The 12,619-nt window shown below is 42.8% G+C and overlaps 1 protein-coding gene across 1 annotated transcript in view; it reads right to left on the reverse strand.

Moving 5' to 3' along the window:
* MAD1L1 (mitotic arrest deficient 1 like 1) overlaps positions 1–12,619 on the reverse strand; it is a 348,054-nt gene that overhangs the window by 140,240 nt on the left and 195,195 nt on the right. The window contains exon 15 of the mRNA XM_033074545.1: positions 11,775–11,865. Within this exon, the coding sequence (XP_032930436.1) occupies positions 11,775–11,865 (91 nt within the window). The remainder of the gene's footprint in view (positions 1–11,774; positions 11,866–12,619) is intronic.

A 12,619-nucleotide genomic window follows, 5' to 3' on the forward strand; every position in this document is an offset into this window, starting at 1 on the left:
TGCTCCAAACTCAATTAGACCACAAAACCAGGTATTAAATGTGGTGTTAAATCTCATTTCTTGCACCAGGTTAATTTGGGCAAATCCAAGGGCCCACACACAAGGGCTGGCAGGAGGAATCTGCAAACATTAAAGGTGATAAACAGACAGGGTCTTCTGACCCCACTATCAAGTAGACTTTATAAAAGTATTTGTTTTTAGTATCAGTATGTGATATCCTGAGTCCCTGTATTTTCTCCTTGAGAAGAAGACAACATGTTCTAAAATTTCAGAGACTTTTTTCCCAAGGAAGTTCATTTCCATCAGGCATAACAGGAAGAAAATGCCCAGGAATTCATGTCTAGCTGTCATTCAAAACAATGTAGATGAATTCCATGACAAGAGTGCCTTTTGTCCTTCAGTATCAGTAGGCACAAAAGGGAAAAAAGGTCCTTCTGGCAGCCACAGGAGAGGAAAGGAAAGGAGAGGAAAACTGTGCAACGTTACATGAGCACCAAATGCTTGTTCCAGCTGTGAACTCTCATTAAAGTCACAGGAAAGTGTTAAACTGAATGCTGAAAAACTGCATGTTTGATATGGAAGAGGCCCATCATGTCAACTTGCACAGTCCTTGCCAATGCAGCACACTGACTAATGTTAATCATTGCACGTTCTAATTATCTGCAATTTCCCTGATGATCATCCTTTTTTTTTTTTTTCCTTTTTTCATTTTGCTGTTGTTCAGTGGTATTCAATGATGCAGGCTGTAAGGCTTGGACCACCTCTTGGCCATTTGAGTGTTTCCAAAGAATACACCAAAGGGTGTGTTATTATCTCTCTCCATCATTCCCTTGGTTTTCCAGGACATACTTGGTACTTGTGAACAAAAGGATGGGAAAGAGGCGGATGCTGCTTTGCTTCTGTCCCCTCACATGCTGTGCACTGAAACAGATTGGCTGTGGAACCCTCCCAGTTGTCCCAGTGCTAACCTCTGCTAGCACTGGTCCTCTGGCACAGTGTGCCAGTGTTGGGACAGCAGGAACCAGCATCTCTGCTATTGCCCAGCTGGAGTGAGACTGCCTCAGTAATTGCAGCAGAGCAAGAATGGATTTCATTTATTTTCTGCTTTACTCCAGTGAGAGAGAGAGAGGCCAGATTTACTCAGTGGCCTCATTCCTACCCCCAGAGCATGAATTACTTGCAGATTTTACAGTGAGGAGATAGAAGCAGGGACACAGACAAATTCCTAGAATGAAGGAAGTGATCTGTCTTTTCTGCCTCATCACCCTCATGTACATATTGTGACATTTTAATTAGCTTCCCCCATGTCTGACAGATTCCTGTGTCATGCAGAGAAACCATGGTTTACTTCCTATCTTCACAAAAGTTGGGAGCTTTAAAAAAACCACCTAACACCAAAAAACCCCAACCCAGTCCCCTGTCCCTTCATACCCAAGCAATTCAATTACTTGGCAGACAGCACTAAGAATCCATTAGAGAAGAATATATTCTGCATTTGCTGTGGAAATCTCCTGGTGATCTTATCTGTCTCTCAGTTCAAGCTCAAAGCTCAATTGTTTTCTCTGCCAGTGCAAGGAGACTTCAAGCAGCACTGAAATCTTTTCAGATGGGGACAGTCGTCTCATCTTCATTTCAATTTTACAAGAGTAAGAGAGATTTGTGGATAAACTGAAACAATAAGAGGAATGGCTATGGGGCAATCTATTGGATTCTGAACAGCTTTGAGTTAACTGCTCCATCCAGCAAATTCAACATTATCCTGAGCTGCCTGCCTGAAGACAAATTCACTTCAGAAGCAGCCTTGCCCAGATACAAGTTTTCAAGTTATCATTGAGTCAATCAGTAGAAGGGCATCATCTCTAACTTTCACACATTCCTAAAGGACTCAGACTATCTTTTTGATCCCCTGGAAGCAGGAAACATCAGTAAAGAGCATTAAGTTGAACGAAACAGCCAAGGCACTAAAATGGGAAGGATGAAAGGGTAGGCTTAGGAGGAATGCACTCGTGGATTGACCGACAGCTCTGCTTTGCAGCATGTCCAGTGGTTTTTTTTTTTCTCTAGGATGCTTGAGAGAATGGACCACACAAAAATCTCAAGATACAGACACACATTTGTCTTCTAAGCAGTGTCAACAGAAGCATCACACTGAGATGTCAGAGACCTTGAAAAAGCAGCAAAGTCAGAAGACACTGACATCCAATCCTCAAACTGTTTGGCTGTAGAAGTTACTGCCTATGTGCCACCATGGCACAGCCACTTGGCATTTGGATTTTGTTGAGCCAGTGTAGGTGATATTCCTATTTTACACCCATCTACATCAATGTCTGCATTTAAACACATGGACATGCATTCTAATAATTGTCTGCAAATATATATACACATGTATAAAAAATTAAATCCCCAGTGTTGTATTTAAATGTTCAGGTAGCTCCACTGTGTTAATATTAATCACAAGAGCCCACACATATCTAATCACACTTTTGCTTGCACACTGAACAGAATGACCTCTGAGCAAGCCCTGGCTCCTTGGGAAATAACCTTAAGGTCAGCAGCTCTGGCTGTGATGGATCTAAAGGGAAAGCAGTTCCACAGCTGAGCTCCCTTGCAGTCTGCTATCAACAGCTTTTCACATTCCTCTACTCATAAAAATGAGAAAATTTCTGTAATTACTACTGATTGTGGTAGCACTGCACAGAGAGAAAGAATGTATCCACTGGAAGACAACCAAAAATACACAAGAGGACCTCTGGAGAGCTCATCCTTGCTGCACAGCCTTCATGTTACTGGTTTTTCAAGTTTTTCATCTTACTAGAGCCAGAAGCACAATGAACCTCCTTTCCAAAAGCAGTGTCTTTGTTCTGAAAGGTCACAATCTCAACTGAGCATCTTCTGTCATGTCCAACATGCACAACAGTTTTCAGGGAGTTTTTATTTCCTTTTAAATGTCCTGCCAAAAATGCAAAGAACAGGCACAGAGCTGCTGCAGCATTTAGGAAACGTGGGGTTTAAATGGGGATCAGAGGAGGCAGCAGAGTTCCTGCTGGAGCTGAGCCCCATGCCCAGGTGAGCAGGATCACCTGGGAGCCTCCCACCTGCAGGGAACACAGACACCTCCCCTCCTGAACACCTCCTCATGGGATACTGATTTTTTAAAAAAGATAAAAAGGAGATGCTCTTCTCACAGCACTTCACTTACCCTGCCACTCCAACTGTCCATCCTCATTTAAACAGAACTGCCTTTCCACCTAAATTAGGCATCATCTTCCATTCCACTCTTACCTGTCTTTCAGATCTAGCCAGGAAAGCTGTCAAAAACAATTACTTTTTTCTCACTTGTCTGGATCCACGTCTCTTTAAAGTCTTATCAAACAACAGCAAATGGAAATTGAGCCGAATTTGGGCTTGGAGGGGCCTGAATCATCATCTGTGCTCAGGGTGTGCTCTGTTACTGGGGTGTTACTTCTCCCCACTTACCCCTCGAGCACAACATGACCTGCACTGCCAGAGGAATGCTCAATGCTCCACATCCAAGGGACAGAGGCATCTCGAGTTTCCTTCCTACTATTCAAAGAAATTCTTCAGAGAAAAGCCATTTTTTTAATGTAAATCTCTGCCTCCCAGTGTCACAGAGGTGGTAGGTCAGTCTGATCAAAGGGAAGAGGTCTGGGATATGCAAGATAACGTTCCAACATCTCACATGCCTGAATCCCCCTGACACAGCTCACACAAAAATGTGTTTCTCTGATGCACACTGCCACCCCCACCAGTGCATCAGCTCAGAGCATCTCCCCATTACCTCATGTATCTTTTAACATCATTACAAACACTGCCCACTCTTCACTCTGACATGAAACAGGCAGATTTTTTCTCTTCCCCTCATCACACACTCAGAGAAAACATTATTAAGTTCTGACTTATTTCTTTTCCATAGTCTGGGTGACACATCCTGGCCTTTTGTCTCCTAGAGATGGTGTCAAGTACATACACCAAGTAGTAGAGGAAAAATATGGCACCATAACCAGAGTATCTTTATCAGAAGAATAACACTGCTGAAGAATATTACTGAAAACTTGGACTTTACAAAGCCAGACCACAACAGAAGTGGCAAAGACAAGGGCAGCATGAAACTGTGACCTATTACTTCGTTTTAATCCAAAACTCAGAAATAACTGGGTCATCAACCAAAGGCTGAAATGGTAATGAGTAATGAAAAGCTAAAAGCCTAATGTGAAGAGAGCTGCAACTCATGGGCATGGTACTCATAAAAGTCTGAGAGAAAACACAAAGCTTCAGTAAACAAACCTTGCGAAGCGTTATTTGCGCTATACAGGTCTAAATGACATTTTTGTTTTGTTGCTGTGACATGGAAGCAGAATTCAAAGCAGCAGAAAAAATAATAGAAAATGAAGAAAGAACAATTGAAAACTAATTTGTGCCACTGAATGACTACAGAGAAAAACAAGAAAACTATGAAGGGACAATCCCTCTTACAGCTTCCTGAAATTTTGCTTTTTCTTTGTGAGATAAGTAAGATTAGAGAAGTTTAAAAGTGAAGTCTCATTTTAAAATGGTTGCTTCTGTCTCATCATCCTTGGCTTTCACCCACAGAGTGATTCTGGGGATCAGTGAAACACAGAGAACCTTTCTGGAGTTGCTACTTTACTACTTCACTGCCATGCATTGTAAGTTTTTGGGTGGGAATTTAAATACCCAACTGAGAGTTTGAATGGGCAGTTGTAGCTGAAGTTACTGATTTTTGTACACTGTTGCTCTTTTTACCATACAAGAGCACCAACAAGAGTGGTGTCTCTGTCCCCACACTCCCACGGAGGCAGTGCACACACCCCAGATTTAGAGGTCTGGTGCTATGCAACCAAGCTTTGCACAACTTCTAAAACATCACTGTTTATTCTGCAACACCTGTTCAGAAAACCAAAGTTTGTTCCAATCAGCCTTCTTATACCACAGAAGGACTGGAACAATCTCCTGTGCAGAACACACACGCTGCAGAAGCAGCCTCCTCCTCAGTGTAGCACCATCCTCATCTGCATTTTGTGCTCAGTTTTTCTACTCCAGCATGGGTGGCACCTCCTGAAGTTCATGTTTGCTGTGTAGTGGTACAGTGACCTTTCCTGCAGGACATTTCCCGTGGCCCAGCTCTCCCTGCCTGCTGCTCAGGCGCTGACCTTTCCTGTTTCAGAGCTGTTCAGGAAATCCAGCGCTCGCCCTTCCTCCCCCTCTGCTCGTCTAATGAGCTTTGTGATGCCACACAGCTGCTGATATTTTCAAGGGTAGTGGCAGGAGAACATTAATGAATTTATTCTGGATTTTCGTGTTAAATGTATTATGCAAATGTTAATCAGCTTCTGCAGGACTCTGAGAAAGGTGTTGCATGAAATAAACAATACGGTGGCAGCTCTGGCAGTGGAATTTATAGAGCTCCAGGTGTTTAATATTCAATGTGCGAATTCCTTTAAAAAAATTTTTTAAAGGGCATGTTGATAAAATTTTCCAGCACAAATGTGAATCTATGCCCTCGTGGTCCCTGATGTTAACAAACATTAGCAAGTCTGTTCTGTGTGTGTCCCTGATTCATTCGACATCCACTTTGCACATCACACTTCTCAGAGCCACCAAGGCCATCAAACAGCTTCTCCTTGAACCACCTAATGACAAACCTACAAGTAAATGACATGTTTATGCTTCTCCTCCCTGCTCCTGTGGAATGTCTCCAATTTCTGGTAATTCTAATAACAGCAATGTATTTAGAATTAACACGTACAAATATTTGCATAGCCCCAGCTAATTCAGTGTCACGTAATCCCCAGGGGCTGGATCACAGCAGGTTCTACACTCCTTTCATTTTACACCAGTTCCAGGATTTCCTGCAGCACCTAATCCACAGGGCACAAGATACACAATGTTTTTACTCAAATAACACGTATAATCCTTTCTGCACAATTTATGGGCACATTATTGGGGAAGCTCTTTTCCCTCCCATTCATTTGGGTGCCACTTTAGCAGCTCCCTGTGAACACCAGGGACACCCACAGAGCAGAGAAGCTCAGACTTCGTTTCTCTCACCCAGCTCTAAAGAGATAATGGAAGTGAAGGTGGTGTAACAGCCCAGGTGTTGCTCAGGCCAACACCAGGACGTGCTGGGTGACTCCATGGTGCTCCTGTGCCATCCCATCTCCACTGCTGTTGTCATCCCCAGAACCAGACCCACTGGCCCCTTCTTCAGTCAAAGCCAGCTTCCTGTGTGAATATTCTGTCCTGTTTTATGTAAGCATTACACACCTCTGATCTGTCATAAATTTACACCCATGATGTCTGGTTGTCAAGGTTTTTCCTTGCTGTTTTGAGCAAAACTCTGGAATGATCCCCAGAGTGGTCCCTGCCTATAAACACCTGAGCAGGTACACTTCCTTAGATCAGTGCAGACCTGCTGCTGCCTGTGTAATTTAGAAGATTATCTTTGCCTGTAAAAGATGAGCTTATTGCTGATGAAATCCAGGAGCCTGAGGAACAAATCACTGTGTTCCCCATCCACTCCCACACACTCCCACGAACTCAATGCACTGGATCAGTGGGGCAGCACAAAATGATCCAACCTTCTGCAGTTCTGCACCTGCACTTCTCTTCATCTTCTCTTTCCTGGGTCTCCTGCTGTATGCTCTTAGTTATTCTATCTCATAATTAAGTCCCTCTGGAGTACACACAAATTTGTTCCTACACCTTGCCAAAAGCAGTACCTGACTGAAGAGATGCCAAGTGATTTGCCCAGAACCACCTAATGAAGCCTTCAAGAAAAAAAAAATTAAAAAAAAAAAAAAAGATGAACTACCTAGGTGAGGTTTTCAACAGGGACCAGCTGTGCCACAGAGGCTAACACAGACCTCAGCATGCACAGATGAAGAAAAAAGGACAGGAAGTTTGTGAAGAGGGAAGGCATGGAGATAATCCGTGAAGACTTGGGAGCACTGGAGAAGTTAATTAGAGAAACTTGAAAGGTTGACTATGTCTTTTTAAATTTTATAACAGTGTAAACAATTCATCCATCACTCTTCACTGGTCACAAAATGAACAGTTAGACTGTTAAATGACCTCAGCTTTGCCTTGGGTTCTTTAAGCTAGTCATTGCCTGGCTGCCAAAGCCCTAACCATAAAATGAGTCATTAATGCCTAAAGAGGAGAAACATTCTCTGTCCACCTTCCCCTGGGGTACAGTTCCCAGATGTTTTGTTATTCCCTCAAAATACAGGCTACAAGAAGGAGGAGGCCAGCCCAACCACAAAGGTTGGAGAGATAAGGGGAAAGAGAAATACCTGAATGCTCTGGATAACCAACACTTCTATCATTCATGGACATCTCAGTCCTGGAGAACTAAACCCAGCAGGCACTTCCCTCAAGGACACCCTAACAGGCAATTCAGTCCCTTGCATTCTAACAGCAAAGTTTAACATAAATCCCAGCTTCTGTCTGGGGTAAGCTTTCTGATGACTGTCCCCACACTGTGTAGCTAGCCAGCTCTTTCTGAGCTTTGAAATAGGCAAAAATCAATCATTTCAATATGTATGAATGATACTGCATTTTTGAGAGTGTTGTTGTCTTATTACTGACTGGCAGAGAGGCTAAACACAACCAGTTACTACTGTGAGCAGGGACATGGCAATCAAAGCTGGACAGTCCAGAGCTTGTGTCAAGTCATGACCCTTCCACAGACAAACTGCCCTTGTTGGGGTTTGTCTGCTCCTGAGATCCTCTCCCAGTTTTCTATCAGGTTTTCTTGACTGCCAACGTCCTCAGGTGATTCTTTTTTACTCAGAAAGAAGTCAGAAAATACAGACTCTTTCCATTTAGTCTCATAAATACACATGCACATGCTCAAAGGGATTAGGCTGCCAGCTTGGCTATGGGACTAGAGGTGATTTTCAAGCCCAAACACATCTCAGCATGAAAAAAAATAAAAAGCACATCTATTTGCCTTTTACCCATACAGATCCACTTATCTGAACTCTAACTGGAGTTTCATTTTTCTCACCAATCAGCTGTGAACTAATTACGAGGACTTTAACTAGTCCTGCTCCCTCTCCAAGCATATGGATCCAATTAAGTCAAACTGCAGCTGATTTTAATCAATCTTCCTTGAAGCAGCCAACCTTGAAGAATCTCTTCTTCAGCTGGAAGAGTAGAGGAGAGCAGGAAAAGCAGGAGAGTAGTATTTGCATAAGGAACACTTCACATCCGCTTGGTTGCCTGTAAACAGGGCTCCTAGCAGTAAGAAATGCTAATTGAACACTCCTCACAACCCTTTCCTCCCACTTTATCCAAAAAGCACTGATTTGATCAGTCTCTTTTGTTCCTGGCAGCAAGCTGCACTTTTCCACCAGCACCTCTAGGAGATGGTCCAGATCATTTCAGATAACTTAAACAAACCAAACCTCTCTCTGAAATCTCAGCCTGCCCACCATGGGCCAAGCAGCAGCAGCTCAGGTTTCCTGGAAATGTTTTTCTGCTTCATAAGAAGGCTAGAGGAGATGAGATAAAATTATGTGTTTGAACCCACTCTTTTAATATTATTTGAATCCCTCTCCTGAGCCACAGTTTCAAATGTTTTCCTTAAGATAATATCCTGGGCACCAGGGAAGCAGTCTCAGCCGGGTGTCATTTCTCTACAGCTCTACATCTCCTGTGTTTTTGTAATCTGAGGTTTTCATTAGCAGTAAAGACCTGGCCAGTGAGTGATATCCATGCTAAAGTCTTTATACCAGTGAAGGAAAATCAATGCAGCCTGTAGCTAGGTGTCAAGAGGCAAGGGGTTTTGGAAGATGGGGTGTGTGGAGGTGGAAAATTCCTTCAGGCGTAATTCAAGCTGTCCCCACACAAGCACAGAATACAAAGAGATGTCAGATGTTATACACCAGGCTGTGGAGAGCTGTGAGCACCTCAGCTCACTTGCTAACTGAGCTTAAGGAGTGTGAGTCACACACCAAAGAACCTTTCAGGTGCTCCTTTGCCCTCTGCCCAGCCCAGGGTTCCCTTCCTCACAAAGTGGCTTTTGTGCAGAAACCAGCAAAATTCCTGTGCCAATATTCAGATGTTAAAGGATGTGAGAAGAGGAATTTCTTCACAGAAATGAGGACTAGACATTGGAATGGGCTGCTCAGGGAAGTGGTGGATTTGCCACTCCTGGAGGTGTTTAAGGAAAGACTGGACATGGCACTGTTGGTGCTGTTGGGTCATGGTTGGATTCACTGATCTGAGGTCTTTTTCAACCCAAATGATTCTGTGATTTGGAGACAAACATTTTTGAAACTCTGCTGCTTTCCACACCTCAACAAATTCAAATGGACATTTTAAATTAGAAATTATTAACTGTATCTCCCTAGATTTCATGTACCAAACACAAATTTGTGAACCCAACAGATTCAGTCCAGTGTAAAGTACTCAGAGCCTCAATTCTACAAACTGTCCCTTCCAAATTTCTAACTTTATTATGTCCCTTCTACATATCTTTCCTTTAGTAGATACAATTCCAGGAGTCAGAGGTTTTATTTTACAAGAAGGAACTGCAGATAAAGATTTGTCAGAAATCACCTTCAATCTACCTGGTTTAAATGTCAGCCCCTCCTCTTACCCCTTTATTTGATTGGAAGCCATGCTTCTCCCATGTTTGCAGTTTTATTCACCTTCCTGCTCAGTAAAACCTCCTTGTGACTTCTGTGTGTATTTGTCTTGTTTTTTTCCCTTCATGATACAGCCTTTACTTTAACCCATCATTTCCCAATGATTTCTTTCAGAGGTGGAATAAATAACATGTCAAACTAGCAACACTTCAGTGACCTTATCTGAGTGTATAATGACATTTTCAGCATATTTGCTCAGCACTGATAGAAGAGGTGAATTTCTGAGCTTATCCTTAACTTTGTGGGTTCTCACTCTAACAACCCTTCTTTCAATGTGTTTATAAAAAGAATAATTTTAAGCTTGGCCTGTCAAAGAATTTGATTCACAAGGTCAATAAAAATTGGGAAGGTTGATGTTTTTCCCTCTGAGGAGTTCTTGGCCATTCAGGTGGGCACACACTGATCAATACTGACACTTTAGCATTCAGCTGGCATATTCCTGTACTTGTGTTTTCCTCTCTACTCCTTCTCTTTAGAAAAAACTACTTTAGGCACCAAGTTCTCTAAGACACAAGTAAAGTGAGACTTTAGGGACAGGGGGAGCTACCTCCTGTTAAATAAGGAGTTAAAACCATGTCCCCAGCCTTGGTAAGGAAGATGGAAGAGCATCATTACCTGACTTCAGCTCACTAACTCAAAGTTTTCTCTTTCCTAGATCTGCTACTCAAGACTTGGCATCTCAAGTCACTCGGTTCATCTTTGTATGAACAAACGCAGCAGATCTTTGTGATATTTCGAGATACCATAAATAAAATAGGGAATTCCTCTGGTCAAGCCTTCTTGGAAAGCCAGCAAGCACTGTAAGAGCACGTGGGCAGATTAACCATGACCTGAGCTGTAATCTGCTCTGAAACCAAAGCTGCTCGTGTGTTTGTTGGAGACCTAAGCATCCAAACACCAGCCCAAAGCTTTCATCTCCTTCTGATGACTGAAACCCAATTAAAGGAGAGCAGGGTGACAGGTTTCACACTAAACATGGCTCAGCAGAGATGCTCAGCAGCTCTTAGCTCCCTGCTTTATCAAAGCTGTCACTTTCCCTGTCTCCAGGAATGGGTTTTAAAAATAAAAAAAATTTGATTTGCATCTAAGAGGTGTCAACATAACATCAATGGTCTGGCTGAAATCTCGGTAATTTTAAACCTGCAGGTTTTCTACCATGAAGCTATTTACAAAAAAAAATGGGAAAAATAAAGATGAAGAGAAAGCAAAATTAAGATAATAGAAAGCTACAATGACAAATTGTTCAGCATATCAGAGAGAAAAGAAGGAAGAGATAACACTCCACATAGAAGGGTGGACATTGATTGAGCCAACAGGCTCAGGTTCTTGTTTGCTCCAGCATCTTTCAAACAGGAATCACCACAGAAGCTTGAAGCAACTCCCCTGCCCTTCCTCTTCACAGTGAAGCTGTTCCTGGGGTGACAAGAAGCTGAACAGCCAGCCCACTTACCTGCTGCAGGTGCCCTTGTGTGAGATTTCATGATCTATCCAGAGTGAAAAGCTGAATGCCTTCTGCCATGGAGAACAGCACCAGGAGAAGGCAGAGCACAAGGAACACACCTCCCATCCTCCTGACTCCACACCTTCTGCTCTCCACCTCTGTGGATGCTGCCAGCCCATCCCCTCTCCAGCACTGATGGTTCCATGCTTGGAAAGCTCCTGCCTGCTGAGTTGGTCTCTGCTTCCATCACTTCAATATGAACAAAACTCAAAATTTCCCATCCACTCCATGCTGTCCAGCCCTGTCTATGCTCCAACTTTGTCATGAATGAACTTGGGGACAGATAACTTCTAGTGATGGAGCTACTTAATATGGAGCAATTTTTAAGGCTTCAAGAAGAGAAGTCCTGGAGAGAATCATCCAAGATTTGTGGATTATAGACAGAATCTGTGTGATTCCATCTGACATCAAACCTCTCCAATGGCATGGTCAGGTGTGACAGTGCAGTCAGCACAGCTGCCTTGCCCAGATGGAGGGGAGGGAAGCTCTGTGCTGGGAGCACTTGGGCACATCTGTTAGAACAGCCATGGCACATGGACCATGCCAGGCTCTCCAGCTGCTCTGGATCTCCACACTCCTACCTGCAGAGTGAGGCTCTCCAGCTTCATTTGCAGAGATCTGTTCTCCTCTGCCAGCTTGCTGCGTTCAGCTTCCAGCTCCTCAATTTTCAACCTGGAGAAGAAGAAAATTAATAGACTTTGGGTGTCCCTGCACAGTCCCACCACAAATAATCAAGTAAAGCATGCAACCAGAAACAGTATCAGATTATTCCTGCATTCAGTACCACAAAACTGCACTACTGAAGGAGCTAAAACATATGGTTAAAAGTGACATGTTTATATGATGAGAATATAATTTGTAAAAGTACATTAAAAATATACAATTTGAATATAAAGCAAGTTCAGCTTGGATACCTTCTGAACCACAGACTGAGTCTAGACCATCATGTTTAATAACCATCAGCAGCTAAAACCTCCATAAGGAATCAAATCTCTTTTTGATCTGATTTATACTTTTGGCCTTTACAACACTCCTTGGCAGTAAGTTCCACAATTTAATTATGTGCTGTATGAAAAATTAGTTCAGTTTGTTTTATACTTCACATGTGATTATTTCACTGAGTGCCGGTTAGTTCTGCTATGAAAAGTCGTGAATAATTGTACCACACTCTCCTCTCCACACCACAGTACAGGCCTCCTCTATTATCTCCTGAAGAATCTCTGTGTAGTCTTCCTTCACACCAAGGACTTGCCATATTTTTATTGTTCTTCCTTATTTCCTCAAGATTTATGTAGACTTTTTGACATGAAATAAGCTGGAATACCAAGAGCACTCAGATATATTCAGTGGTACAAGGAGGATTTCTGCTTTATTCTCAACTTCCTTTCCAACAGCTTCTAGTATTTTTAACTATGGAGCACCTAGC

The sequence above is a fragment of the Catharus ustulatus genome, chromosome 16 (assembly GCF_009819885.2).
Source record: "Catharus ustulatus isolate bCatUst1 chromosome 16, bCatUst1.pri.v2, whole genome shotgun sequence".
NCBI classification, from domain to species: Eukaryota; Metazoa; Chordata; class Aves; order Passeriformes; family Turdidae; genus Catharus; species Catharus ustulatus.